The sequence below is a fragment of the Netta rufina genome (assembly GCF_964035555.1).
Source record: "Netta rufina genome assembly, chromosome: 15".
NCBI lineage: Eukaryota > Metazoa > Chordata > Aves > Anseriformes > Anatidae > Netta > Netta rufina.
In genome coordinates, this window is record NC_140138.1 from 983,240 (window position 1) to 1,010,540 (window position 27,301).

General features: G+C 40.7%; 2 protein-coding genes across 3 annotated transcripts in view; one reads left to right on the forward strand and one right to left on the reverse strand.

Moving 5' to 3' along the window:
- TXNDC11 (thioredoxin domain containing 11) overlaps positions 1–5,708 on the forward strand; it is a 29,851-nt gene extending 24,143 nt beyond the window's left edge. The window contains exons 10-13 of one of the 2 annotated variants that reach the window (XM_084295973.1): positions 832–977; positions 1,869–1,978; positions 3,359–3,439; positions 4,245–5,708. In XM_084295973.1, the coding sequence (XP_084152099.1) occupies positions 832–977; positions 1,869–1,978; positions 3,359–3,439; positions 4,245–4,866 (959 nt within the window). In that variant the 3' untranslated portion in view covers positions 4,867–5,708. The remainder of the gene's footprint in view (positions 1–831; positions 978–1,868; positions 1,979–3,358; positions 3,440–4,244) is intronic. The other variant, XM_084295974.1, reaches the window with a different exon arrangement.
- Positions 5,709–6,417: 709 nt separating this feature from the next.
- Positions 6,418–15,606, reverse strand: SNN (stannin). The gene is made up of 2 exons (XM_084295975.1): positions 15,572–15,606; positions 6,418–7,741 (listed from the first exon to the last, which is right to left on the reverse strand). The coding sequence occupies exon 2, from the start codon at positions 7,673–7,675 to the stop codon at positions 7,412–7,414; it is 264 nt and encodes an 87-aa protein (XP_084152101.1). The 5' UTR covers positions 7,676–7,741; positions 15,572–15,606; the 3' UTR covers positions 6,418–7,411.
- Between the last annotated feature and the right edge of the window lie 11,695 nt (positions 15,607–27,301).

Below are 27,301 nucleotides of genomic sequence, written 5' to 3' on the forward strand. Positions count from 1 at the left end.
CTGGTGTTTTGTATGTATGTACAAAGGTGCTGTTCTTAGTTGGTCTGAGTTTTTGGACTGAGAATACCAGCACAAAACATGTCTATTAGATAAAATAATTATTTTTAGTGTACTTAATGCATCTTTTGCTTGATTACTGAATGTTCTTATTTTACAGTGCATAGGATAATGTTTATCTAAATTGAAAATGTTTATATAGGTAGTATCTTGCAGAGATTTAGAGAATGTGTTCTAGGCTCCAAGTGGTATATCTGAAGGTAGTTTTGGAGCTTGTTGTAAATTTTTAGCACAGACCAACTACTGTTGAATATCTTGATATTAAAGAGGAAGTGGAATGAAGACAGCCACTAGTGAACTGAAGGTGGCCAGTCATATTGGCATGGGAATAGCACAGTTTTTCGTCTAAAGCAAAAGAATCATAGGGAAAGTAATTAAAAATAGTAAATGCAAACAAGTGTGGAATTAAGTAGAACCTTTAATATGAGGACTAAATAGTTTTATGCAGTATGGATAAAATGAAAGATAGCGAGAGGATACTGTTGTTGACTGAACAGGTGCATAGTTAGATTAGTAGGCAAAGATTATTATTATAGTACATTGAACAGGAGTAGAAGTGAGATTAAAGATTAAAGAAGCAAATGAAAAGACTGAAATGAGCAAATGAAAAAAGTTTTATATTGTTTTCACATCAGTGGTGGCTGCTTGAGTTCTTACTAAACTCAAATAGTGACTTGAAACCAAGTTTAAATTGGAATTCAATAATTTGAGAGAAAATACAAAAGTAAAAACTGCCAAAATTGTGAATTAACTTTATGTATCAATTTATTTCAGAGAACTTCATAAAAAACTTCAGCGTTCTCTATAGCCCCTTGAAAAGGCATCTTGTTGATGACACTTCAGTCCGTTTTCGCACACAGCATGTAATCACTGAAGTGACTACCAGCACCTTTCATGATACTGTGCTTTCAAATGAAAAGGTACACCTCATTGCTGAAAGAATTCCTTGCAAATCATTGCTCACAATTTTGAAGAAGGGGACTCATTCTTTTTTCTTTCTCTTTTCTATAACTGTGCTTTGTCCTTGACTCGATTCCCGCACTCCCGTTTCCTTTATTCAGGTTTGAGATAACACTAAAGAACATTCTGATTTCTGGGTTTCATACCTGAAAATAAATAAATATACTACATTTTTTTCCTATGTATCACATTTTTTTAAACTTACTTAAAAATTTAAGCAAAGCAGATGTAATAGAAAAAAGAAAATGTGTTAAAACTAAAGTATTATTTGAAAACACACAGCAAAAAAATAAATAAAAAGTTTTCCAATCGCATTCCATGAAATTGTTTTATGTAAGATGTCTTGCTGAAGAGTAATTAATTTACTCTGATTTATTTAAAGATGTGATATATGGATTAGTATCCCTTAGGTGTGAGGACTGCAGCAAATGTATACATCTGCAGTAATTGGCAGCCAGCAACCCTAATGCCTGCTTTGCTAGCTAGGTACCTACGCCTTTCTCCCCCCCAGGCCCCACAAAGTTTACAGTTGCTGTAAGATACATAAGAATTTAAGGTTGCAGAAGAATCGTGAGAAGTGTAAGAAGGTTTGATGCATTGTCATTTACAGGGATATAAACAGAGAAAATACAAAGAATTATTTATGGAAAGAGAATTTCCCAAGAAATTCTGTGTTAACCTGGGAGACAGAAGGCAGCATGAAATAGTTTATGATGTGCGTCAATGTTAGGATATAGTTTCCTTTCATGTTTTAAGGGTTCCAGTGAATTTAAGTGTTGTGAATACTAATCCTTCTTTACCACAGATTAACCACAATGGGTAATCAAACTCTTCTCCATTTCATTTTCCAGAATGTCTTGCTGCTCTATTATGCACAGTGGTGCGGATTCTGTGCTTCTCTTAATCATATCTTTATTCAACTTGCTCGGCTTCTGCCTCCAGATAATTTCACTGTGGCAAGGTAAAAAAGACTCTAATTTAATCTCTCTACAATAATGCAAGTTCATTGAGGTCATTGGCCTAGAAAATAATTACTTTTTTCTCTCTACACTCTTGCAATACTTGATGTAAATGTTGTGTTTCATTTTTCTCTGAATGCATTATTTGGTTTTCCTCTGTATAAATTTGGTAGTTTTCAATCTCACTGTGGTATATCTGCAGTTCGGTTATAAGGAATTTTTAATCAGTGAGATTTTTCATGAAGTGAATAAAAGTGAATGAAGTGAATATTCATGAAGTTTAATTTGGGAAGTAAATCAGTAAAACAGCAGCAGAAAATCATTTTCACCTCTGATTATTTGTAGCAAAGAATTATATCCTGTAGTACTGTATTTGAGAAATTTTATATATATATATGCACATACTTATATTTTTTATACTTGTATTTTATATGTACTTGTATATATTTATAATTGATACATATTACATGATTTTATTTAGCATTTCCAGGGCTTTTCATGTTACAGTACAATTTAAACATTCTTATTCGTGTATTTGATAATACATCAATACTTATCATCTCTGCTCCAATTGCATGCTTTGTTTTATTCTGACTGAATTTACTTCAGGTGGCAGCAAGAGATATATTGGGAAAAATTAATTAAAAACCTGGAATTATTACCTGTTTATAATTACTGCTTTGTTCCCATAGATATAATGCTACTCTCAAACATGCATCCATTCTTTGTTGACTTTGAAGTTCTGTTGTTTGGTCCACTATTTTTGTTGTAGTGTTACTTCTGTGATTGTCTTTTTTTTTATTTAATAATAAAATTATTGTAATAAGAATTTTATTTATAATCAAGGGAAACCTAAAAAAGCAGAGAAGAAAAAACACATAAGCAGTTGAACAAGTGCTTCATTCACAAAATCTTGTTTTCCTTTCTACATAGAGCTTTAGAAGAATTTAGAATGCATTTGTCCTCGGAAGAAGCAAAGTAATTTATTCTCCAAACCAGATATTTAAGGAAAATATTTGTGGAGTTGTATTGAGGAACAAATTACTGAAAAAGAAAAAATTCAGTAGCACGTTGAAGTTTGTAGGCAGGTCTGCCTGTTTCGGGGAAGTGTATACATAATGATTGTGTACTTTAATTGCCAAGAGAGCAGTTGGAATACTGTACATATTTTTCTGGCAAAAAATTGTTAATCTGAGATTTATCATCTTGTATATTGGCAAATAATTTTGCTGATTCATTAGTGCAATATATTTTCAACATAACACATTCAAACTTACTTTCACAGTTACTTGCATTTCCCTCTTTGTAATCCCCAAAATGGTGTTTTAGGAAAAAAAAGATTGTTCATCTGCGTGTTTCATCAGTGTGTCATTTCTTAACAGAATTGATATCACTCGAAATGATCTTCCATGGGAATTTATGACAGACCGTCTCCCAACTATTTTGTTTTTTCCGCATCACAGGTAATGTAATACTTTTCCTTATGGGTTTTGTACTTTAATTTTACTAAGTTATAATAACTATCCGACTGTAAGTCTTAGCAGAGAAAAAAAGAAACAGTAATTCTTCTTTATGTATATTCTAATAATTAAAAAGAAAAAGAAGACATGGATAGCTGATTTTATACGGTGAATACTCTCTCTGAAAGTCATTATTTATTTGTTTGCAAGTCTTTATGAACAGCAACATAATGGTTCTTTACTTAACTTTTCTTATTTGGATTTTATTATTATTATTATTTTGGCATGATCCAGGTGGATCATGTGGTTACGGGGGGGGGGGGGATGAAGAAGAGAGAAGTGATGTAGATAGTGGTGCAACTTTTATCTAATCTCTTCAAATTGATACGCTAATAGATATCTTAAAGGATAATATGAATCTAACTTCAAAAAATGTGTATAGGATTTGGAAGACTTAGGTATTTTGTTCAACTTAAACATTCATTAATATCAGGTCACTGTGATCATCCATGTCCCAGAGTGATGATGTCATATGCAGTTCAAGGTGCTAAGATATAAGTATTTTAAATATGGATTAAGAGCAAAATCTGTTTCTTAAAATTCTTGCTCTCAGCCAAATATCCATCCAATGCAGAGATGCTTATAGCACATAAAAGGGTTCATATTAGTGCTATACCTTCATTATACAAGTTTAGGTTTCTCTTAATTGCTATATTAGCAAGATACTAAGTTTGAGTTGGACAGCAGATATTTAAATAAAGCTATCATTGTTTACGTACCTTTTTTAATATTAGTATGCCCTTTTTAGGAAGGAGCAAAGTATGAAGTTTCCAGAAGACTTCTCAGTTAACCTTCCTAATCTTCTTAAATTTATTTTACGTTACTCAAGTCTTTCTTCGTCAGCACCCTGTACCAAAGAATGCTTACATAAAGAAACAGTTTTACAGCAAGGACACATCTTGCACTTAGAGAAAGAAATTCAGAAGTTAAGATCAGAGATCAGTGCTCTGCATCAAGCCCACAACCACCTCGAGGCACAGCTTTCTGAAGCAAAAAGAGAAGAACACCAAGTACAGCAGCAAAAACACATACTGGAAAAGCAGCACAAGACTCTGCAGCTCCACAGCGAGCAGTTACAAGCCACATTTGATCAGAAGAATCGGGAATTACTAGAAATGGCTGAAAAGCTTCAAGAATTGGCTGATGCATCAGAAAACCTCCTTAAGGAGAATACTTTACTAAGAATCCTGGTAGCATCAAGGGAAGGAAAGCTACAGCGCAAAGATGAAATTAACGAAGCCCTTCAGCCAGAGCAAAAGCTTTCTGATGACAACATATTGGTTTCAACAGCTACTGCCACATCAGAGGAAAAAAGAATTGATATTGATACTCTAGAAACAGAGCACAGTAGTAAAAACAGGACAGAATGATTTCTTTCACAAAGAAAAATGACACAGTATTGGGTAGGTATTTATGCAAATTTTATTGAAATTCATTGTAAATAAAGACTTCTTCCCCCACATGATCTAGAAAAAGAAAATCAAATGAAATATTTTTGTATACTTGAACAACTTATTAGCTACCCACATCTAAAGCAAAGAGTATGGAAAACTTTCTGCACTTTACTATTGCACTAACTTGCAAACACCTATCTGATAAAGATGCTGATGCTTAGGGGTAGCAGTGTAAAGCATCTGACTAAGGACCAGTTATTTTTCACCAGCTTTCTCTAATAACTGCTAGACGGAGAAAATAAGATCATTGATTTATACGTTTCCTTTAATTCCTGAAGATTGCCCTTTACTCTGCATTGTTTGCAGAATTAAAATGGAGATAATTTATCTGTATAATCAGTAAACTTGAATGGACAAAGTCATCTTGCTGTAGCTACTCTATTCAAGAACTTCAGCACTTTGTGTCACTTTTGTACACTAATTATGTCTTGAAACCTGCAAGAGCAGAACTGTGTGAACTGTTATCTAGTGAACCAAAACTAAAGAAAAATCTTATTGATTTAACCCTTTTTCTCCTTGCTTTTTAGGATTTATACAATACAGCAATCTTAAGTGTGTGGGTCTGGCTACACATGCAAGCCTCCTGACACTAGTATATTAAGCGTGTGCCAAGGCAAGAACTGCCCTTTGGTATAGCCTATAGTATACTCTAGTGGTAATTCCAGGAGCTTTTCACTGCTGTCAGTATTAGTTTTTGCTTCAAATTTGAGTCTTCAATTAAGAAATCAGAAGCCAAATGCAGCACTAAAAATGCAAGACAACATCTTACTCTAGAAGAAAGGGGTATGACCTTACGGAGTAGGCCACTGTTGTCTTATATCTAGTTGCACAATTCTCAAGTAAGCTCGCAAGGCACCTCTTAACTGAGTTATGCCATACATACAGGGGCAAGAAGCAAAAGAAGTGACTTCCAAGGGAGCTGGAATTTGAATTTCATTATTTGTAGCATATTTTAGGAAACAGGTCTTCACAGTAAACTTTTTGGTCCTAGGCAATCAAGTGTTTAAAATCCAGACTAGGCACAAGGAGGCTACGTATAAAGTAGCTTCATATAAAATAGTTCATAAAGAAGCTGCGTATGAAGTAGTTTAGGGGCTAGAGTTAAGTTGAACCAGGCTTCAATGCATGTGTACCTACTCAACAGTCTGAGAGTAGGCAAGCTGGCCTTGGTGGTTTAGTGCTGTCCCTTCTCCTCTCCAAGTATTTAATACATCTTTTTACAGTTTCTATAGCACAATTTCCTCCACAGAGCAGGAAGTGAAAGAGATATCCCATCCTTACAGGACAGTGCTTCCCAGCTAGTAGTATGAAGACACCCCCAAACTGAAAAGCAGTCCTGCTTCCCTGTATCAATCCTAGACAAACTAATGTTAAAACTTTTATCTTGTAGTAGTTGAGCTAAGCCACAAGAGTTATCTACAAGACACACAAATTGAATTCTGTAGTTGATCACTTGTCTTTAGACTAAAAAGCCTTTTTACAAACAGACTCCTAACGTTTTGTTTACATACACCTGAATTGCTAAGTACACAAACAGACCTTCTAGGAAAAAAATAGGTAAGTTACATTTATAAGTTTTAATAAGTAACTGCTTCTGCAGTTTCAGCATGCAGACAGAAGAGAAGACCCTGCTCTACTGCCACTTCAAACTCCTGGAAACCTTCTGGACCATCCCTGAGGGTTCATTATCCATCATCAGTTCCCAGTTCCGTCAAAATGGCAGTTTCCTCACAGTAGCTACATGGTTAGAGAGAGCTCAGTTCTAGCAGCCAAAAGCTTAGCCTATGCCTAGCTGCAACTGAAGGAAACCATTTCCTTTCTTGTAGCTCCTCTGTTTCTTCCCTCAGCATATTACTGTCGGGTTATACCTGCTTTTCAAACAAGGTATTCTACCTTCTTTTCAACATTCTGTACTAGTCCAGTGAACTGCTGAAGTTCTGGCTCTATGGCTGTGCACTCAGAAGTTAATAGCAGAAGCAAGTTTTAACTGCAGATCTGGTTTTGAAGGTCTGGATTCCACCTACAGTCCTCTTGTGTTACATACTATTTCACCATACTATTCTCATGTGCTGTGGAGCACAAAGCAAAAAGCTTCTGGCAGCCTATTTACCGTTCACAGTTGTAAAGTAGTTCACATTACAGTAGTAGCTCCATCAAAATAGGCTCAGCTAAACATTCAAGTAACAAAAAGATGCTATCAGTCTCTTCACTCAAAGATATCCTGGTGTCCATTGCCAGCAATGGACTTTATGCCAGGTGAGTCAGCTCTTGTCACAGAAGTAGGATACACAATTGACACAAAGAGCAACTTCACAGTGCATGCAGTTGCAATGAAAGCTTATTTAAGCCTCATCAGGGTGTTTTCTGATGAGTAATGTGCACGTGACCAAGTTCTTCACAGTATAGATTCTTCTGCTGGTTACACATATAAGCACAGTCCACATACAGGTGTTGCTCCAAGTTAGCTATGTACTTCTGTGCTGTTTGGAGTTAGCTTTGCTTTCCTCTCTACGCAAGGTCCTTTAGCGGAGTACTGCACAAGAAGAAAGGGCTCTTTGGTTTCTCCTTCACCCACGATGCTTTCCTCATCTTCAGACTGGCTGATCCTCTGCAGACGCAAGTAACACCAGCAGCCCAGTATCAAGGCACCAAGAGCTGCAATAGCAATCAAAATAACAATGACAGTCACCACTCCTGTGGTGGGGCTGTGATCCATAATAGACATGGTCAGTATTTTGGATTTCAGACTTCTTGAGGAAGATTCTGCTGTCCTCACTGTATCTTCAAATTCCTGCAGTGGAAAAAAAAAAAAAAAAAAAAAAAAAAAGAAATACTTAATGCACTTGTTCAGCTTCACCATAATCAGAAATATTACAATTATGGTTGGTATCCTCTCTGTGATGATACATGACCCTCCTGAATTCAGTGCTTCACGCTTCTGCATATACACTTACTTTAAGATGTTTCTTTACAACTTGCCTTTGAACATGTAGATGTCTACACTGAACTAAAGCAAACAAGAGCTAAACGTGGGTTCAACTTGACCTGCTTTCAAGATGCCCACGAGTAAGAATTTTTTTCTAAGAGAAGATGAGAAAAGATACTGAGGCATCTTAGGATCAGGTGGTTCTGAGACAGTACAGTCCATATCAAGTTTTAATCATAACTCAACCAAGTTTTTACAAACATTGAAGTCACTAGGCAGAGTTCAGCAAACCCAGCACTCATATCAAGGATATACCTAGATTTACATAGCAAATTATGTATATTTTTGCCAGTGATGGAAGCTGTAGAGTTTAGCATGAAGAGATTTAAGACTATTTAATACAAATACTAAATCATGGTCGACTCTCAAATCCATGACAAGATAGTAATTTGGCTACCTTTACTTTTTGTAAAGAACCTTACAGAAACAGTACATCTAACTGACAGAAGTCTGGCACTTTAAATTTCTAATGTACGACATCTTCCTAATGCACAAACAGTTCCAGGACTGGTAAATTGCAAAATTAATTCTAATGCTAATGGATTACTACAAACCCATCCATAACACTGGTCTGTTTAGAAGGGTTGAGTACATGGTAATTAATTGGTTGTTCACTGAGCTGGTAAAAAACAAATATAGCTTTAAATACATTTTTTGTAAGAAGCAGGTAAAGCTAGATTTATTGAAGACTTCAGTAAATCTAAGGGGAAAATTATTATTACAAGCTTCTGCTCCTCCTTAGTGGCTTTCAAATAGCAAGAGCAAGGTGGCATGTTAGAAATGAAGCTGAAATAGGAACAGAGGCAGGAAAATGGGAGAGGAAGAGCTGCAAGACTTTCATAGTCTGCCACAGTTCCAGCAAGCAGCAGACGTTTTCCATACGCTTTTGTCTACTTCCACTTCTGAATTCATGGTATTTTAAGGAGTCATATGGGCCTTTCCTTTTAAATTTAAGGTTACTGTTAACAAAGTTGGCAGTTTTGGGTTTCTCTACTTCAACTGGGTTCGTTACTTTTTCTTTCCTGCTACCTTCTCTTCAACAGTACAGGAATTCACGGGAGACTTTTTAGAGGTTGGAGCCAGTTACGATGTGGGAACTGCTGTAGGAATCAGGGCTCAAAGTCACGATTTCAGGTACAGCAGGTACAGTCCCGAAAGGCTCTAGGGTCTGCTGCAAGTACAGAACAGCAGTGCCTGCATTCATTTGTGTGTAGGCACTGACTGGTGTTGGATTAACTAGTTTCTTCTGGCTGCAATAAATGCTGGTCTGCTGAGGGTCACATACCTGTACAAATGCTGAACAGACTCTTCCCCACCATCCCTGTTGCACCCAGCTGCAGTATCAGCTCCTGCATGCAAGCCCCCTCACAGGTCAGTCTCACCCAGCCTTAGGTCAGAACCCACAGGCTGTGTGCAGTACCTTGGATTCTCATCATGACAGAGTCAAGGCAATTACATCACACCTTCACCAACAGCACTTAAGCCAGAGAAGCCCCTAACCTCTCGTGGAATGGCAGAGCCACGCACACCACGCAGCTACTTCATCCACAAGAGAAATCCAGTACGAGCATTATTAGGGCCCAGTGACTCAGAACTAACTTGCACACACTGATTGTGTTTCCAGCCCTATGAACTACTGCAGCCAGTAGCATACCTGACAGCAGCAAGTCCAGCAGACTCAATTTTCTCCAATTAGAAAATCAACTACCACTCACACCCAACCATACCACATATCAGCAACAGCAGAACTATGCCCACTGCAGCCAGACAAGGTGTGTAATTTTTGTCAGGATCATCTTGGTTTTGCAACACTATAAACTCTGCTTAATCAACACCAGGAAAACAGCTGAGGGTGAGTCAGGGTGGCTTTCATGAGTTAGTTTTCCTCAGGGCATGTCTGAACTGCAGCACTATTTGATCTAGCCACACCAGCACAGCATCAGCACAAATGATTTAGTCTGCTTCTCACGTAGGCACATGAAGCCCTGTCCCACAGCTCACAGGGCTGCTAGCAGCAGTGACAGCCTACTGAGTGCTGTTTGGTGTGGCACATACCTTTACATCAGAAGTAAAGAGTTACTGGTACCTAGAAAATAGCTTTTAACACTGAGAAGTCCAAGAGCCAATGTTCTACTGTGAGCCAGCACTGTGCCCTTGTGGCCAAGAGGGCTAATGGGATCCTGGCGTGCATTAAAAGGAGCATGGCCAGCAGGTCAAGGGAGGAGATCCTCCCCCTCTACTCTGTCCTGGTCAGGCCTCACCTGGAGTACTGTGTCCAGTTCTGGGCTCCCCGGTACAAGGAAGACAGGGATCTCCTGGAAAGAGTCCAGCAGAGGGCCACAAAGATGATACGGGGCCTGGAGCATCTTCCGTATGAAGAAAGGCTGAGAGACCTGGGCCTGTTCAGCCTGGAGAAGAGAAGACTGAGAGGGATCTTCTCAGTGTATATACATATCTGAGGGGTGGGGGACAGAAGGATGTAGCCAACCTCTTCTCAGTGGTTTGTGGGGATAGGACAAGGGGCAATGGCTGCAAGTTAGAGCACAGGAAGTTCTGCACTGACATGCGAAAGAACTTCACGGTGAGGGTGACGGAGCATTGGAACAGGCTGCCTAGGGAGGTTGTGGAGTCTCCTTCTCTGGAGATATTTAAAGCCTGTCTGGATGCCTACCTGGGCAGCCTGCTCTGAGGAACCTGCTTTGGCAGGGGGGTTGGACCCGATGATCTTTCGAGGTCCCTTCCAACCCCTACAGTTCTGTGATTCCATGTTAGGTCCAGATAACAGAGAACCCACACCTATGCACACTGTAAGAAGACATTTCTCCATCCCCCTCTGTGACACAGCTGCAAACTGCAGTGGTCCCAGTTCACCATAGATAATGGAGACCTAGGCATAGTAGTTTGTGAAACTGTGCTTGAGTCTCCCTCAAGTAGGAACCTAAGCTCTTCTGTAATGGGGAAGAACTGTCTTGAGACAAGGTTCTCTCTCCCTTACCAGGTTATACACTGGGCTCTTGCTATTCCCATTTCTTTTGGGATCCCCAGGAGCACAGCTGGCCCGGAAGGCCTACTGCCCAGGAAGGTTCTTCTGAACCAAGTATACACAGTAGCAACTCAGAAGTTCTGAGATGTAAGCATTTATTGGTGTTGGGTTAAAAATATATATATATATATATATATTACTATTCCTGGACATCTGTTTAACACCACAGTTATGGCTTCATAGCGCCGCTACTGCTTGAGGTTGTGAGGCAGTTTAACCCCTACTTCCACCTTCTGAGTAAGAAGGTGTTTCAGATCAGTCCTCTCCAGCTGTCCTGTTCTTCAGCAGGCACTGGAAAGGACCTTGCAGGCCCACATGTGGGTACTGGCAACTCCTGCACAGCTGCTGCTTCCAGCAAGTGAGACACTATAGCAGCTGACAGCCAGGAGCATAAGTAGGGAGCTTCACGGTGCAGAGCTGGCCAGGAAGAACGTGCTGATTACTGCGGGTGTGACAGCTTTGTTTTGTTGTCCCCTGCTCTAACAAGTCAACTCAGCTTAGTCATGACAGCTCCTTTAATAAATTCACACAGAACCTTAAACAGAAGGACAGGTTTTAAAACTGGGAGATTATCATTTCTTGTAGAGAAGCCCTACTCCTAACTCGGGCCCTTAGACTAAAAGGATGAGCCTAACAAATATTCTTCATTGCACCTAGCATGGGGTTGATCATTTGTATTTAGTATCACCACCTAACCAGACAAGCCAAACGTTAACAGTAGCAGACAGAACAAACTTGCAGGACTCATCTCTCAGGCAAGTGAACTCTCACTCTGTTTACACTAGAAAGTTAATTCTAGCTGGCTTAGGCTCTCCTGTGTGTCAAGTGATATTGCTTTGATGTGGCAAGGTAGAAGGTGTTGGAGATGGAGAACTAGGACCTACAGGATGCAGTTGGATGTCCATCCAGATGGACAGATCTTTATTATTTTAAATTAACTGCTTTTATATTTGATCAAAGGGACTCAGATTGCCTGAATTCTTAAACTCTGGAACAAAGAAGGGCACAACTTCCTCCAAATGCACTACCCAGTGAGTTTCATTTTCTAGGCACAGAAGTAAGTCTGATCTCACGTTCATGCTGTCAGGATTATCAGGTTGCATCAAGAAGCCCTTTCTAGCTTCTATTCAGAAAGCTCCTGATGTCTTTGCACCATACTATAGTTAATACTAAGAGCTACAGGAGAAAACAAGACTAGATGTCTTCAGAAAGATGACTGCATGGACGTTCACCCTCTAGCAAAAGGACAACCAGATAAAATTCAAGGTCACTTTCTCAAAGCACTTCAACTCCTACTTCTCAGTGAGAAAGCATAGTAGTCATTCTTTCTGCAGGCATATCCTCTCCTTTCCACTCAGGGAGCCTGGAGCCAGCACCCTATGTGTCAGATATTAAGCAACTGTACAGCTTTACAACGGCACAAACAGCTCATTAATGGTGCACAGTAGTAACTGGGATGACAGCAGCTTCTAATTTTTTGATTAATTTTTTTTTCCTGATTGTTTGAAACTGAATTATCAGAAGCTGATAAAATAAAGACAGTGCTCTGGCATTAGCTACTGTTGTTAATTCATGCTGAAGTTGTTCTTGCTTTAGGTCAATGTCTAGAGCTAGAGCTCTCCTGCAGCCTTAATTCTGCCTTCAGCTTGGTACATGCACACACCGCAACCACACTGGTAAAAACTACCAGGGCAACCTTTGGGTTGGGTTGTTCTTGAGATGCAGAACTCACAGCTCACCACCAGCAATTGACTGAAATAGAGATTAAGCTGTCTTCAGAGTTCATTTCTCTCCTGGAAAAATACTGCATTCTGTTGATCCTCTTAAATTGATCCTAAAGGAGATTACAACGAGCTTTAAGGCTCACTTTGAAAGCATACCTGAGCTAAAGAGACCTATAAGTATACCAGGAGCAGCTCTGACTTCATCCACCACTTTTACTGTAAGATATTAAAAGATGTAAATTTCTGATCTTCAAAGGAATTGTTAGCAACATTTGTATGTATTTGGTGGCACTTCTAGAGCTACATCCATCTCTTCCCGCCCTACTTGCCATCAAAGGACACATCTAAGCACATTTACTCATTAGTAAGATTGGTCAGATTCCCTGGTGGGAACTGCAAATAGCCTATCTCAGTTCCTACAGCAGTCAAGCAGTGAAAACATCAGGTATAAGCCATTTTTCTAAAAGTAACAGCTTTTTTTTTTTCTCCAGCTAATGCCAGCTTCCACTCACAATTCCATTTGTGAAGTTTTATTACCCAATCCTAAAGCTCTAAGTAAAGGACAAACAGCAAACCAATTTAAATTGCAGAAGGCTGCTGGAGGACAGATTCTATGAGGCTGGCAGTAGTTTCTAAACAAACTTTTTTTTATGACTGTAGGCATTCTGCTGCTAAGTTAGCTGTGGTTAATACCAGCAGGCATGCACATGAAGAGAAATACTGCTACGGTAACAGCCAAAGCTATAGGAAGAGGCTTCAAAAGGCAATCTACTAGAGTTCACCCAAACAGAACACTCAAAATCCTCAAGCAACAATTGCACCTTAAGCTTGTTAAGTGTTTTTAAAAAGATACTTTTGGCAAAATACCACAAGGAATAATGCAAGTTAAATGAGATAGGCGAAAAGGTATGAGAATAGAACTACCACCCTGACTTTAGCTTAGAAATGGATACGTAATAACTACTGCTTAGTTAAAAAGCCTCCATGCTAAAATCTTTGCAGGAAAGTAACAGCAGCTTGCAATAGATGCTACTAACTGAAAAACACTTCCTCTTGTATGTGCAAGGAAGATTACTTTTAAGGAATGCTGTATGCTCATCACAAGAGCATCCTCGTTACCAGTGGAACAAGGAGGGAAAAAGCCTCAGGGGAGATCCAAAATGTAATTCTGGCATTGGCACACAAGTGCACCCAGCACTCACATTACGCAGCCTCGGAAAGCTAGAAGCCTTCATAGTGCAGAAGCTGTCAGCCTTTACTACTGCCAGAGAAACTGTGGGACCACTGTTATTCTCAATCAACTCTAGTTTAATGCCCTCTCTTTCTGATAAAGCCAAATTGCACTGCACAAAGCGAGGCTTGGCTGGAGGCTGTTTTTGAAGGAGCTGTTCAGTGGAAACCTTCAGTGCAAGTCTCCTGCCACAACCCTTGTTCCACTTGTTATGAGGAATAAAAGAGCAGGAAAGCCTTAAAAAAGGCTTTTCTGTAGCCAATTCATTACAGATAGGCTTTACTGTCCAGGACAGTTTTCCAACAACTTAGCAATGAAGCAACAGTTAGAAACACTAGACCTAGCATCATTGCCTGGAACTGCAGTTAGTCTCCACATGAGGTAAAACAGTACCTTACACTTAATCAAGAATTACTTTCAGAGCTTTTACACTAAGTTAAACTACAGTGCAGTTAGTGTTTTACATGAGACAGCAAGGTGAAGAGAGGGCAGAGCAGGCCAGTGAGTTTCCCAGGTACAGCCACACAACTTCAAAAGCACACAGACACTCTCAGCAGCACAGCAAGGGGAATGGGTTTATGCTGTAACAGCCTGTCAGGCAAGAGATCCAGTTTATGGAGAACTAGCAGCAGGTTTCTACTGGTAAGATCACACCTGCCTCCAAGGCAGTTGCCTGGCAAAGCTTCTGTCACACTTTGGACTTTGTCAGTCACAGCCACACACAGCTCTGATGAGGGGCCTGTTCAGACAAGATAACAGGGTCGCTTCTGACAGGTGGTTATCAGAAATAATGTGCTATGTATACCCTGTCTCATAGCATAATTCCCAATATATTAGAAAACTTGCTGAAGCAACAACATTAAGTTTACTGATAAAACCCTTTTTTAACTTACACAATTGAGTGAGTGCTCAGGATATATGTATTTTAATGGCTTTGTCCAACAGCAGCTAGCTTGTTCCTGTTTATTACTGATAATTAAGCAGTTTTGCTCGATTATACTCTGCTCACAGACTGAAAGCAACACCAAACCCTGCCATGTACCAGCACCAAGTAGCTCAATAGCTCGGGCTCTTAGTCCTGCGCTCCGGGTTTTCACCTCAGCTCACAGGAAAAGCGAAGGTGAGGCCGCCCTGCGCCTGGCCTGGCCGCTTTCATCCCCCCGGAGGGAGGGGCTGCACAGCTCCCTGCACGTCCCAGATGCCTTGGGCTCCCTCCCCAGAGGGATGTCCCCGCTCCTGGCAGCCCGGCCAGACGGAGGGGACAACCCACGCTCCCCTACCCGACGTGAGGTCGGCACGGGGCGCTCCCACCCCTGCTGCCCACCCATGGGCCGCATCCTCCCCGCAGCAGGCAGCACACGGGGCCGCGGAAGGCACAGCCGGCCCTGCCGGCGGCTCCGGGGCCCGGCCCCGCGACTCCGGCCCACGGCAGCGCACAGCTAAAGCGCCCAGCAGCCGGGGGCTCGGCAGGGCCGCCCCGGGCACCCCGCCGTCTACTCTCACACACAAAGAGCGGCCCTAGGGGACCGCAGCGCCCCCCGCCCACACCCCCACCCGGAGCCCTTCCCTCAGCAGTGGCGGCGCCGCGCGGCCTCACCCGCCGCTTTTGTGTCGGGACAGAAACCCCAGCCCCTCACCGTCGCTTTGATCCGGCCCCGCCGCAGCCTACGGCGCTCCTACCGACGCCACCTCAGGCGCGACGGCCGTTTCCCCGCCCGCGCCGCCTTGTAGTGGGGCCGGGCAGCGCCGCGCCTCGGCCAATGGGCGCCTCGACGGGCAGGGCCGGGGCTCGGCCCTTCCCTCTGCTCCTCTCCTCCCTTCTCCTGTCTCTCCTCCCCAGCAACGGTGGCGGCCCCACCGTCCCCTAGAGAGCCGTCCGGGCAGGGCCGGTGATGCCCGAGGAGGAGGAGGAGAAAGAAGAAGAAAAAGAAGAAGAAGAAGAAGAAGAAGAAGAAGAAGAAGAAGAAGAAGAAGAAGAAGAAGAAGAAGAAGAAGAAGAAGAAGAAGAAGAAGAAGGCTGAGGCGAGGGGCGCTGAGGGAGGAAGTGCCCCCTGCCCTGAGGCAGCTGCGGGGATGCGCTGGGGATTTGGCCGGTTCTGGCTCTCTGCAGCCTCCCCCTGGTTGTTACTGGGCTCAGGCCTGGGTGCTAGCAGAACCCAGGTTGCTCGAGAGAGATATGTGGCAAAAAGAGCTCTGAGGGCGAAGGCCCTGACAGGAATCTGTGTGCAGAAGGTACTGTGCTCCCCTGTGAACACCTATTGTACAATGTAGGGGTGCTGGCCCCTATTGTGCACAACTTTATAGGGTGTAGGAGTGCCTTGCAGTCAGTAATGCTGTGTCTGCCGTGGGCCTGTGACAATTCACGTTAACTTTAAATAAGGTTTCCTTTTAATGATTGTAACAGCATCAGGTTCTGTTGTGTTTGTGCATCATCTGCCAATCAAGAGATGATAAAGGACCCCTAAACACATCTTTAAAGGTTCGAAATGTTTTTAAAAAGCCGAAGACTGAGCACCAACACTGGGCTCCTTGCACTGTTAGGAGCTGCATCCCTGGCACAGCAATGCTGGACGTGATAGTAACTCATCTTTGTGTCCGTGAGCTGATGCAGAGGTAGCCAGTGGGGCCAGTAATTTAAAACGATGTTTAAATCACATTTAAATGTTTGAGTGTCTGCAGATGCCTGTTTTACATAACCAAGAACGCAGACTGGCTGTAATGGATTAGTGTCCTGATGCACTTCAGTGAGAAGGTCATGCACTTTTGTACAAAAAGCATGAATGCAATTACGAGAGCTGACTCATGAAAGTCATCCACTCATAGCAAAGCCTTAAGAAAAGTTCAGCAATCTCTTTTAGCATAATTTAGAAAATTTTTTGCCTTTGAGAACCTTTTAATAGTGATTTTGTAACCCATACTTGGCAAATTGCACAGAGAATAAAGCAGGTTCTTCACGTTGGTTTCTTGTCTTTGCAAACGGGATGCTTGACAAGCACAGGCTGAGAGCATGGGAAGTTTACAGTCTGCTGTGGAGAAAGTACAGGGCTGCTAATCCTTCACAACTGCTTAAAACCTCTTGCTTTGCCGCCTTTACCTGTCTCCAGTTAATGCTCAAGGCTTTTTAAATCCGATGCAGACAGATTTAACAATGTTCTGAATTTCACAGCATCATTTAAAGTGTAACCTCCTGCTTTGATGCTTTTATATCCCAGCACTTGACATTACATGTGTAATTAACTTCATAGGGAATTATATGCAGAAGTATTTTGGGGTCAGCTGTAGTCATTATCACAGTCATCCCAGTCTCTGCTGGAGCAACTCTGACTCCTAGCATAGTTTCCAGCAATGTTGATTTTAAGCATTACTAATTATAGAGGTTCTTTGGTTTCTCTTCTGGGACTAACTATACCACTGTCAGAGAAATTCATGATCAGATTAAGTTTTGCCTGTAATTTGTTTTGTTAGAGTGATAATTTCCATTGTTGCTGATTTAAAGATCAAAGCCGAATTTCCTTAAGTGGTATATTCTTTATTGCAGCGCTGGATGCACGGGGGATCCTTCCGCCTATCGTGCATGTTCGAAGTGACAAACTATCTCGTATTTATACAGTGAAACAATGAATATTCAATTAGCACCTATACATATTCATTACATAACCCCCGTCTACCCTCGCTTCGTATGCTAATTAGCTTATCAGTCCTTGCGCTTGCGCAAAGCCTTCCAAGAATTGTGGGCCAGGGTCTCCAGGATGTGGGCAGTGGTCTTTGGGAGGAAGGCCGTAGGTCTTCCTCATAATACACTTTCTTAATCAGTTATTTTCCAGGCTGTAAAAACGTTGAGTTGTCTTTCGGTTTAACTGAGGGTCGGCAGATAACAGGATGTCTCAGTTAACAAGACATAACAGACAGTTGACAAGTTATCTCAAGTCTCAGCCTGACTGAGTGTTAACAGATAATGGGGTGTTTTCAAATAACAAAATGCTTAAACGTAACAGAAGGTCTACAAATAACAAGATGTTGTTTACTTTGTCCTTGCTAACTTTTAGTCACAAGTTCTATTCTATCCTAAAGTAAGTTTATACAATATCAAATCACAAGCTTTATTCTATCCTAAAGTGAGTTTATACTATATCATTGCAAACTCACCTCAAGCTCTCCCTGTCCTTCAGCAGCTTTTCAGACAGTTCATGTGGCCACTGAAGTGTACCCCGCTTTGGAGCTTTCTGTGTCTTTCCATTAACTATAGATTTTGAATGGTTACTGTCAACAGTTGTTCCTTTAATTAAGAGCATTTGTTGTGTTACTTCTGAAATGGTAGCTAGTAAAATAAAACTCTTGCTTCCTCCGTTCCCATTTGGAAGGACAACAGACAAGCTTTCCTGGATCTATCCCTGTTCAATTTTCTTTTTGTTCTGTGGCACTCTTCGCTGCAAAATCTGTTCAGTAATCATCTTTGCACCCAAATCAGGAAAACAGATTATTCCACAGAGAGTATTTATTTATGTGTGTTTTAGCTGATCCTTAGAAGTAGCTGTTTTGCAAGTCTATTAAGGGGCTGCTCGAGGACAAAATGCTGCCCCCTCTGTTTAAGGAGACACAAGTAACAGCTCACACCTTTACTTGCAGGCCGACTAGAAAGTACAGACATCACAGAGAAAAGGAGAATCGCTCCTTTTCTGAATGCTGAATCCCTTCAGCAGCTTAGCAGGTGAGCTATCTCTTTCCTTATTTCATTTGAAGTTATATATGAAGTGGTACTTCGTGGCGAGAAAATGGTTGATATTAATAAAGAAGGGGGAGATTTGAGAGTGTGGCCATGGGGGTTGGAAAGCCCCGTGGTTGAGATAACATTAGACTCTTAACGACGAGGCCATCAGGAATATAAGAGTTTAGAGGGAACAAAGAAGGGTGATTCAGGAGAGTCCATGCAGTCTCCGGTTTCTTGTTCTCCAGATGGTCTCTTGTTCTCCAGCTGTTAAGGCATGGATGTTTCTGTGTGTTGGCTGTTGTTGTCACATTCAAAGTTATTTGACCAATGAAAAGTTGTTTTGAAAAGAACTGCTGTGGAGAGAAGGGTTTAAGAGGGGAGCCTGCTCTCAAGATAAAAAAGGCAACTCGATATGATGAAGTTATGTCATCAATAAAGAAGCAGGAAAAAGAAGTAAAGAGGAACAGGCTGGCAGAATGGAGACCAGGACGGGAACAGGCGCATTGATTGCCTCATGAAGATAAGTTCGGCCAAACTCAGGAAACTGCTCAGAGAAGCTCGTACTGAAAGTTGCTGGAAATAGGCGCACTGGAGCTGGGAAGAAGCTCGAGCTGAGAGAAGCTGACCTGTGCACACAACTGCCTCTCGCTGGTAAGCAGTTGTGCATTATGGGGAATCATACGTCCTTAGGAACAAAGACTGTCCTGGTAACCTTAGAGCTTATTCTCCTTCTTAACAATCGGACAGTTTATGAGCCTGAAACATGGGACCAAACTGAGGTCAAGGTGTGGGACTCTGCAACTAAAAACGACAAGGTTGCAGTGGGCTTGCTCAGCACCTGGCGAGCAGTCTCTGAGGCCTTAAAGAGCCCTGTGGGACCACAGTCAGAAACGTGTGGCTTGCCAGATAGTGAGGGAGCCGCGGGCTCCTTTACTGATCCGACTGCTACGCCATTGGCCCCTCTGCTGCTACAGCCATGGAAGGCTTTTGCTGTTACACCCCCTGTTGACCTGAACGTGCCTTTTGACCCAGGCCTATTGGCCTTGAAAAGGAGATGGATATGCTTTTCTTCGATCCGGGAAGAACAGGATACATAAAGCCTGAAGACCGAGTTGCTTGACAACTTAAAGCAAGACATATTGTTCAAAAGGAATGGAAAATGGAGGCTGTTGTTTGTAATCAAGAAAAGGAATGGCAAATGGAGACTGTTAAGTTATGGAACTTAAAGGATTGTTTGTTACCTTTTCTGAATGTGCATATGTATAGGTGTACTCAAGTTCAGTAAGTCATGAAACTTAAAGGATTGTTTGTTACCTTTCCGGATTGTACGTATGTATAGGCATACATGTACTTGTGTTTAGTATATAAAGCAATGTTCTGTGTATTTAGAATGTTTGATGTTCGTGTGTGCATGTTGGTGGAACGTAGACTCCCCGCACACCCAGCGCTGTTTACTTGTCTTTTATACGTTTTATGAATATTTCTTTTATAAATATTACTAAATTCAGTAAATCTGTTATAAATGAGGCTTCATTTATAACAGAAGGAAGGAAATTTTTAATCCAGCTCTGAAGCTGAAGAGGAATGAAAGTACATGAAGATTCTGTCTGTGTCGAAGCTGAATTTTCAACAATTTTATAAAGTTCACACACTAAAGCCAGACTTGTTTCCTCTACAAGGGCAGGCTGTATGTACCACAGAAGCTTTCCTTGCAGATCTTCTGTGGAAGCCTACCAGCTTCCCATACCCTCGTGCTTAAGAAAGCATCTCATGGCTTTTACACTCAGTCACAGATGAACCTGAGATCTCCACAGTTCCTACTGTTGGCTGAAAGTTTGAGGGTTTTTTTAACCAGTCTGCTGTTTGATGCACTAAATATTGGTTGATGTTTTTAATATCAGAAAGTTGTCTGCTTCTCTGTTTCTGTTTGCTCTACCTTGACCACCACACTTGGGAAATTTTTTTTGTGTCTGCAAAACTAAAGCTATTTAGTGAGATGGTGTCATCATGACTTTAGTGTGTTAGGTAGGAAGTGGATAAACTCAGAGGCCATAGACTGAGTAATTGTCCATAATGAAGGAAACTGGCATTTTTGTAGGAAAGAAAAGGATAATGAGATTATCAGACAGGTTGCGCGAATAGCACCGTTTTAAATTCCCATTACATTCAGAGCAAGGGGTGTGTTTGCTCTTTAGTGATGGGAGAATTAAGGCAACTGATACTCCTGAGAACACAGGGATGAGCTTGTCTGTTGTTTTATTTTAAAGTAATCAGTGTAGTCATTACAAAGGAAGATCACTGGTTATCCTGTGCTGTTCTGAATACCCACTTGTGATTATATGTGTATATTCCCATGTCCATGCTGTATCTTACCGTCATTTTGCTGTGACTCACAAAGTGTAAAAGCACATTTAAGATTAGCATATATCTGAGTAGTAGAATCAATTTGTTTCAGCATTAATTCCACCTTCAGGAATACCCACCTCATCTATTTAAAGAAAACCCACAAAAGATAGTTCCTGTTTGACAGCAGTATGACAATGGTGGATTCTCTTATTCTATTTAGTGTTGTAAGTGGTACTTCATGATGATAAGCTGTGAATCTAGGCCAGGAAAGAAGGATTGTTTAAAACCCATTTGAGCATAAGCTTAGCTGCAGGCTTCAGAAGGCTGAAGCCCTTTTTTGGCACAGAACATAAGTTGGGACATGGAGTGTTTCTGCTTATGTGCCTTGTCTAGTGGAATCAAATATTGCTTTGTGATTAGGCTGCATGGGTTGTCTGTATTAGATAGGAGAGCTAACAGTTTCGTAGCTGAAAGATTTGGCAGTGTGAACTTCACTTTGCAGGAACAGTGTTTGCTTGGCACTACAGGTAACTGTGTTATGCTGAAAAGCTGATTTTTCAATATGCATTTGGAAAACAGATTTGTGAAGGAGGGAGTTGTTCAGCGTTTCATTCAGTTTAACTTGACCACAAAGACATGTGCAACAAAGCTATTGCCTGTTCCATGACTGGAGGAAGAGCCAAAAAGTCTTTCCATTCTTTTCCTTACCAATTGAATTTATTTTTTTTCATTTAGAATGAAGATATATTTTCTGATAAACTGAGTGCTTCAGCTACTTTCTAGAAGAGCTGACTGTATAAGCTACTATAGAATAGTATAGAAATATATCAGTGAAAAGACATTGCCCATGTTTACTAGATGAAATTAACATCATGGTGGACTGTAAAATCAGTAAATGTGACCCCACCTCTACCCAAATCAAAATACTTTTTTTTTTTTTTTTTTTTTTTTTTCTGGTTTGGCTTCTTAGTCATTTGGGCCTAACTTTAATTTATTAATTCTTTTCTGTTTAAAATTTGCAAAGACTTACAGAACTTTTTTAATTCCTCCTTTTCTTTATGAAGATTTTGTAGGGAATCTTCTTGAAAAACTTCCTTGTTGTGTTCTTCCCACTCCCACCCTTTCCAGAAGACAAGAAAAAAGTATTCATCTGTTCAAATAATTACAGTATTAACTCAACCAAAATGGTTTGGTTGGCTTTAAATCTCTTCCATTCTCTCTGCATCGTTTTCATTTATTGATTTTTTTCTAATGTTACACCTATTGCAGTTCTCTAGGCCACCAGAGACTACCCTAGGAAGAAAATTTTAATACCAGAATGTTTTATACAAAAACCACGAAGAAAACTACCTGTATTAAAAACAAACAAACAAACAAACAAAAAACCTTAAGCTGCAGTCACATTTTTTCCTCTTTTTAATTTACACATTATAAAGAATGCTATAAGTTTCCCTTTCCATGAAAAAGAAAAGAAACAACAAATACATATTCATAAGTGAGTCCAGAAGAGGGGGGCAGCACAGGGTCTTAGGCTGAGCAGTTTATCAACAAAGCCATTTGTCCCTCAGAGTCTAAGGCCTATAGGCTACGGCCCTCTTAATTTTACTGTGCATCCCTTTCTTTTACCACCTGGAAGGTATTAAAACACTAAGTTGTAAAAGAGTCGTGGTATGTAGGTATGAGTCTTGTTAATAAGAGTCCAGAATTGGTCCTTAGCCAATTCTGAGGTACAGAAAGGCAAATGCCCTGTCCCGCAGACCATCTTGTTACCATTTTTTTTTCCCTGCAAGTTTCCTGCTAAATTTTGCTTGGGCGTACTTGTTTACTCCTCTGAATCCAGGAAGGCAGCTCATGACCCAAGACAGGAGTACTGCATAGGAACAATCAGAAATTTCAACACAGACAGGATTTAACACATGATGTAGCTATTTTATCTATTAGTAGCAAAGACTATTAAATACAGTATTCTGATTATGAGTAATTGTTTTAGTTGCAATTAAGATCTTCAGATTAATTTCCTGAGTACCAGCAATTACTCACTATACTAGAAGCTGAGCTGTAAACTGTTCTGCTATTGGTTGTGCAAAGGCCTTCGTTCTCCTTCACATTGCTGCAACTTAATCTATCGGTAATTCTCTCTTATTTCCTTTACTTCCGTTGTTCCAAGTATCAGGTAAAGACATTTTTATCTTCTTTTTAGGATTAGGTGTATTCTCCCTCTGAAAATCTGCAGCAGGATTTAATTTGAATGGAATCTGCAGCGACTGCATTATGCTATGTCAAATCCTAAATGTCAGCATATATGACTTTCCCAGTATCACAATTATTGTTAGTATTCTGTACCCAGGTTAGATAGGGTAGTGGAGCCTTAGGGGGTACTGGAGGGAATTTAGCTGTGGTAAGTGCTGCACTGGTCACTGGCTGGAGGACCACATCCCTTAAAGGAGGCCAGAAAGCTGCAAAGCTCATGGTGCCAATATAGGGCAAGAGAGGGTGCTCTACTTCAGTTACCAGCACATTCTTGGGGCAAGGGGACTACAGGACAAATGAATTCATGGTTTAACCCTGCATGGTAAGTGGTACACAAGAAGTATGTGTTTGTGCTTGACTGTTTTCCAAGTCAAATTTTACATCCTCATTGCATCAGCTAGGAGGCTTATTCAAGCAGTGCCAAGTCCCTCCAAAATACAGGGAAGGCAGAGCTGCATGTCTGTCATCCAGGACTGCAATCTGTGAGCAAGGAGCAGAGCAGCCTTTTCTATAGTGACCTAGCTGTCTTTTTGACTCAGCTTTTAGAGAATTCAGTTTTTGTAATTCTTCCTTGTGATAAATACAGGCTACATTATATATGCCAAAGTTCCATATAAATTTGATTTTTATGATGTTTCTGTTTTGAATGACTCTAGTTTAGAAAATCTTTTATTGCAGCAGAATTAACGCAGTGGAAAAGCTGTTCCCCACAAAGCAGTTCACAGTAGCTGTCAGCATCAAACGTTTTCCAGGCACTGTGCTCGCCGCCTAGCATCCATGCCAGGGTAACCTGGCTGTGAGCCATCTGTGCGTGCAGTACTGGTGGGTGAAGGGACCATGCTGCAGGATTACCCACCAGTGATCAGTCATAAAGGACAAGCTATCTTTCTAGCAGTGCTATTTACTGTACTATGTGCCCTGCACCTTCTCCAGGATGGATGCACAAGGCTTCAAAACAATGTAGCTTTTTTTTTTTTTCCTCTGTGAAACAAAGCCTATGCAGTATTCCTTAGGATGAGACCTCCAGTCAGCAGTTATTTGCTGAAAAGCAACTACTGTAGAAAATATTTGGACTTTTTTTCTCCCACTGAACAAAACTGGAAGTGCACATTCCTTGAAACTGATATTAATAGTTGTTAGAAATCAGATCATTTTATAACACTGAAAACACAGTTACCCTGTAAGTATGAAGAAGACATTTCTCTTGTTCCTGTTTATTTCCCATTTGGCTCTTGCAACCTGTGTGAATACATGCCCTCCATTTTAGAAATCTCAGTGCCTCTTGAAGAGTCTCATCTATACTAGTTTCTATATACAAGCTTCTCTGCTATTAGTTATTGCAACTATACTAATGGTGGGTAGTCTGGACAGCCTGGATCTCTCCAAAGTTAGATATGTTAGTTGCTCCCATGCCAGCAGCTGGCCTCTGGCACAGGCTGAACGCTAGCAAAGACAACATGCCATACTGAGACTTGTAGGGTATGGCAAATTGAATAACACAACATACGGTGAATGGTGCTACTGGAGAGAGCAGATATTTATGAATACAGGGCAATATCCTTAATTCTTTTAGGTTTGTGAAGAATTGAGAACTCTGTGGTGAGAATATTAGCACAGAAAAGAGAGAGCAGGGAATCAGAAGGACCATAGCTAAAAAGCTAAAGAGCTAAAGAGATGTGAAAAATAAATACAGAGCTCTGGAAGACAGTGACGGTACCATCCGTGCAGCCAGTGCAGATTATCCAAACATGATAGCCCCTTTTCATTTACTTGTTGTTAGGGCATCACAGCTATGGCAAGACCCTGAACGTAGCTTTAGATAGAACTGAATGTAGCTTCAGGTAGAATATAGAATATCTGTCTATATCTGTCTCATATATAGAGATATATTCTATATAGAATATCTACCTAGTATATAGAATATCAGATAGGAAATGATTCTGCATTCTGATGGCATTAGTTACACAGTTTTTGAAGAGAAAAAGCAACACAAGTTACAGGTATTCAGACATGAAAGGTATTGCAGTTTACATCTGTGAAGAGTTACAACTACAAACAGTTTGGATTTACATAGTGTATAGTTTCCCATGGAGATTATTTCTAATTGTAAGTCTGTGTGGGGCTGTGACTGGGTCGATTATTTGTATCTCATTTCTCCATTTGAAGTACTATCAGGTTATTTGTCAGTGTATAGCCAGATAAGCTGCATGCCTACATATAGGGCTTACATTGTATTAATAGCCTTGAATAATATGGAGGAAAAATCTGAATTAACAGCATTGGTAGAGGTGGTATTCCAGCCTTCATGATGCAGACAGGCCCAAAATATTTTTGTTTTTTTTTTTTCCTGTGTTTTCTTTGCTATATGACCAAGTCACATGTTTTCTGATTGTTTAACAGGACCCTAAGTTGCTAAATACAGATAAACAGCTGTAGCTGAGAGCTCCAGTGCTGTCAGATGGCCGATAGCAATGAAATGTGGGTAGTGGGTCAAAACACAAGACAATAGGAGTGTGATCTCCAGGCTAAAAGGAAATAGTTCAGAGAGTTGAAAAGCTAAAAAAAAAAAAAAAAAAAACTGTTCAGGAAATCTGTATTGTACAGTTCTTCAGCTATTCAGATGCTCTTTGTGTTTATTTAAAGCAAACAGGCAAATACTGTTTGAAATAGAAATCAATTTATTACTTGGAGAGGTGAAGGAATCTAATGCTTTTACCTGTAGCTGGTGGCAGAGCAGACTCTGACAGCCAGTTTTGAAAAGAATCAAACTGGAAGTGACACAAGATTATCACAGACCCAACACAGCAGTTAGACCAGGTTTCCAGCTAACTTCAGGGCAGTTGCAAAGCCTCCTAGACACAACTGGTATCTTCCATTTTACAATGCTGGGCAGAAATGTAGACAGATTGCTCCAAAGAGACCCGCTTCTTACTGCTGAGTTAATACAAAAAAGTCTTGTAAATGGAAATGTGACATCCAGACTGGTACCTGCGTACTTCCCTAGATGTGCAAAGAATAAGAAGGTGTTTATTCTGTGAGGGGAAGACTTCCTAAGTCACCAACTTTTTTACTGTGTCTTTTCAAGCTATTTTCCTGGATAAATTAATGCAATTGAAGGCTTCAAATATGTTTCTGTAGACATTAGCAACATTAGCACACTAGTAATGCTTCTGGACATCTTGTTTCTTTCAGACAGTGAACAGAAATACCTGAATAAGATGTTCATGTGTTAGTGTTCTCCACTCAGCTGCATATGTACTTACTTTAGCTAGCTTGCTTTTGGTCAAAGTTCCCATAAACTATGTGAACACACAAAACCTCAGCTTATTTATGCATTACTTTCCTGGACCTATTTGCTTTAAAAGACCATCTATAAAATAAGGTTTAATATATTACCTAGGCAGATGTGCAGAGTGTATTTGGCAGTTACTTGGTTTTAAATGTTTTACCATGTTATGGATAGTTGCTGCCATTGCTGGTAGATCAACACTATATTTCTATAGAAATATTCAAGGTTATCAATGCTTGTAATCATCTATAGCCAGTCTTCCACAACCAACGTTAAACAAATTATTGCTGAGCTCTGTTTAGAGTGAGGCAAAGTTGCTACAGACGGCAAAGCCCGGATGGCTAAGAGCTCAGGGTTTTGAAGTTCTGCCAACTCTGGGCTCAACTGGGTATGTAGGACCGTATGCTGGAGAAGCTGAATACAACAGAAACGTGTGGGAGCTATGGCTGTTCAGTGCTTCTGAAAAAGTATCCACTACTAAGAGATTTAGCTCTAGAAGCCAGGCCTATTGTAGGTTTCAGACTCCCCTGGCAACACTTGAAAATTTTGATATAAACAAATTGTCCAAGGATGCACGGGGTATCTATGCCAGATCTAGGAACAGAAGGCAAATCTCTTGATTACTGTTTTCCCATAACTGTGCAGAATGTTATTTCTCCTGTATTATCTGAACTATAATTATGAGTCTTGCAGGCTTTAGAAGAGTGTGTGCTACTGAAATGCTGAGGTGTTGGAGAGAAACAACATAAGAAGTGAAGTATTAATGCTAGCAAA

Coding starts and splice junctions, on each gene's coding strand:
- SNN (XM_084295975.1), bottom strand. CDS start 7,675: ATGTCTATTATGGATCACAGCCCCACCACAGGAGTGGTGACTGTCATT.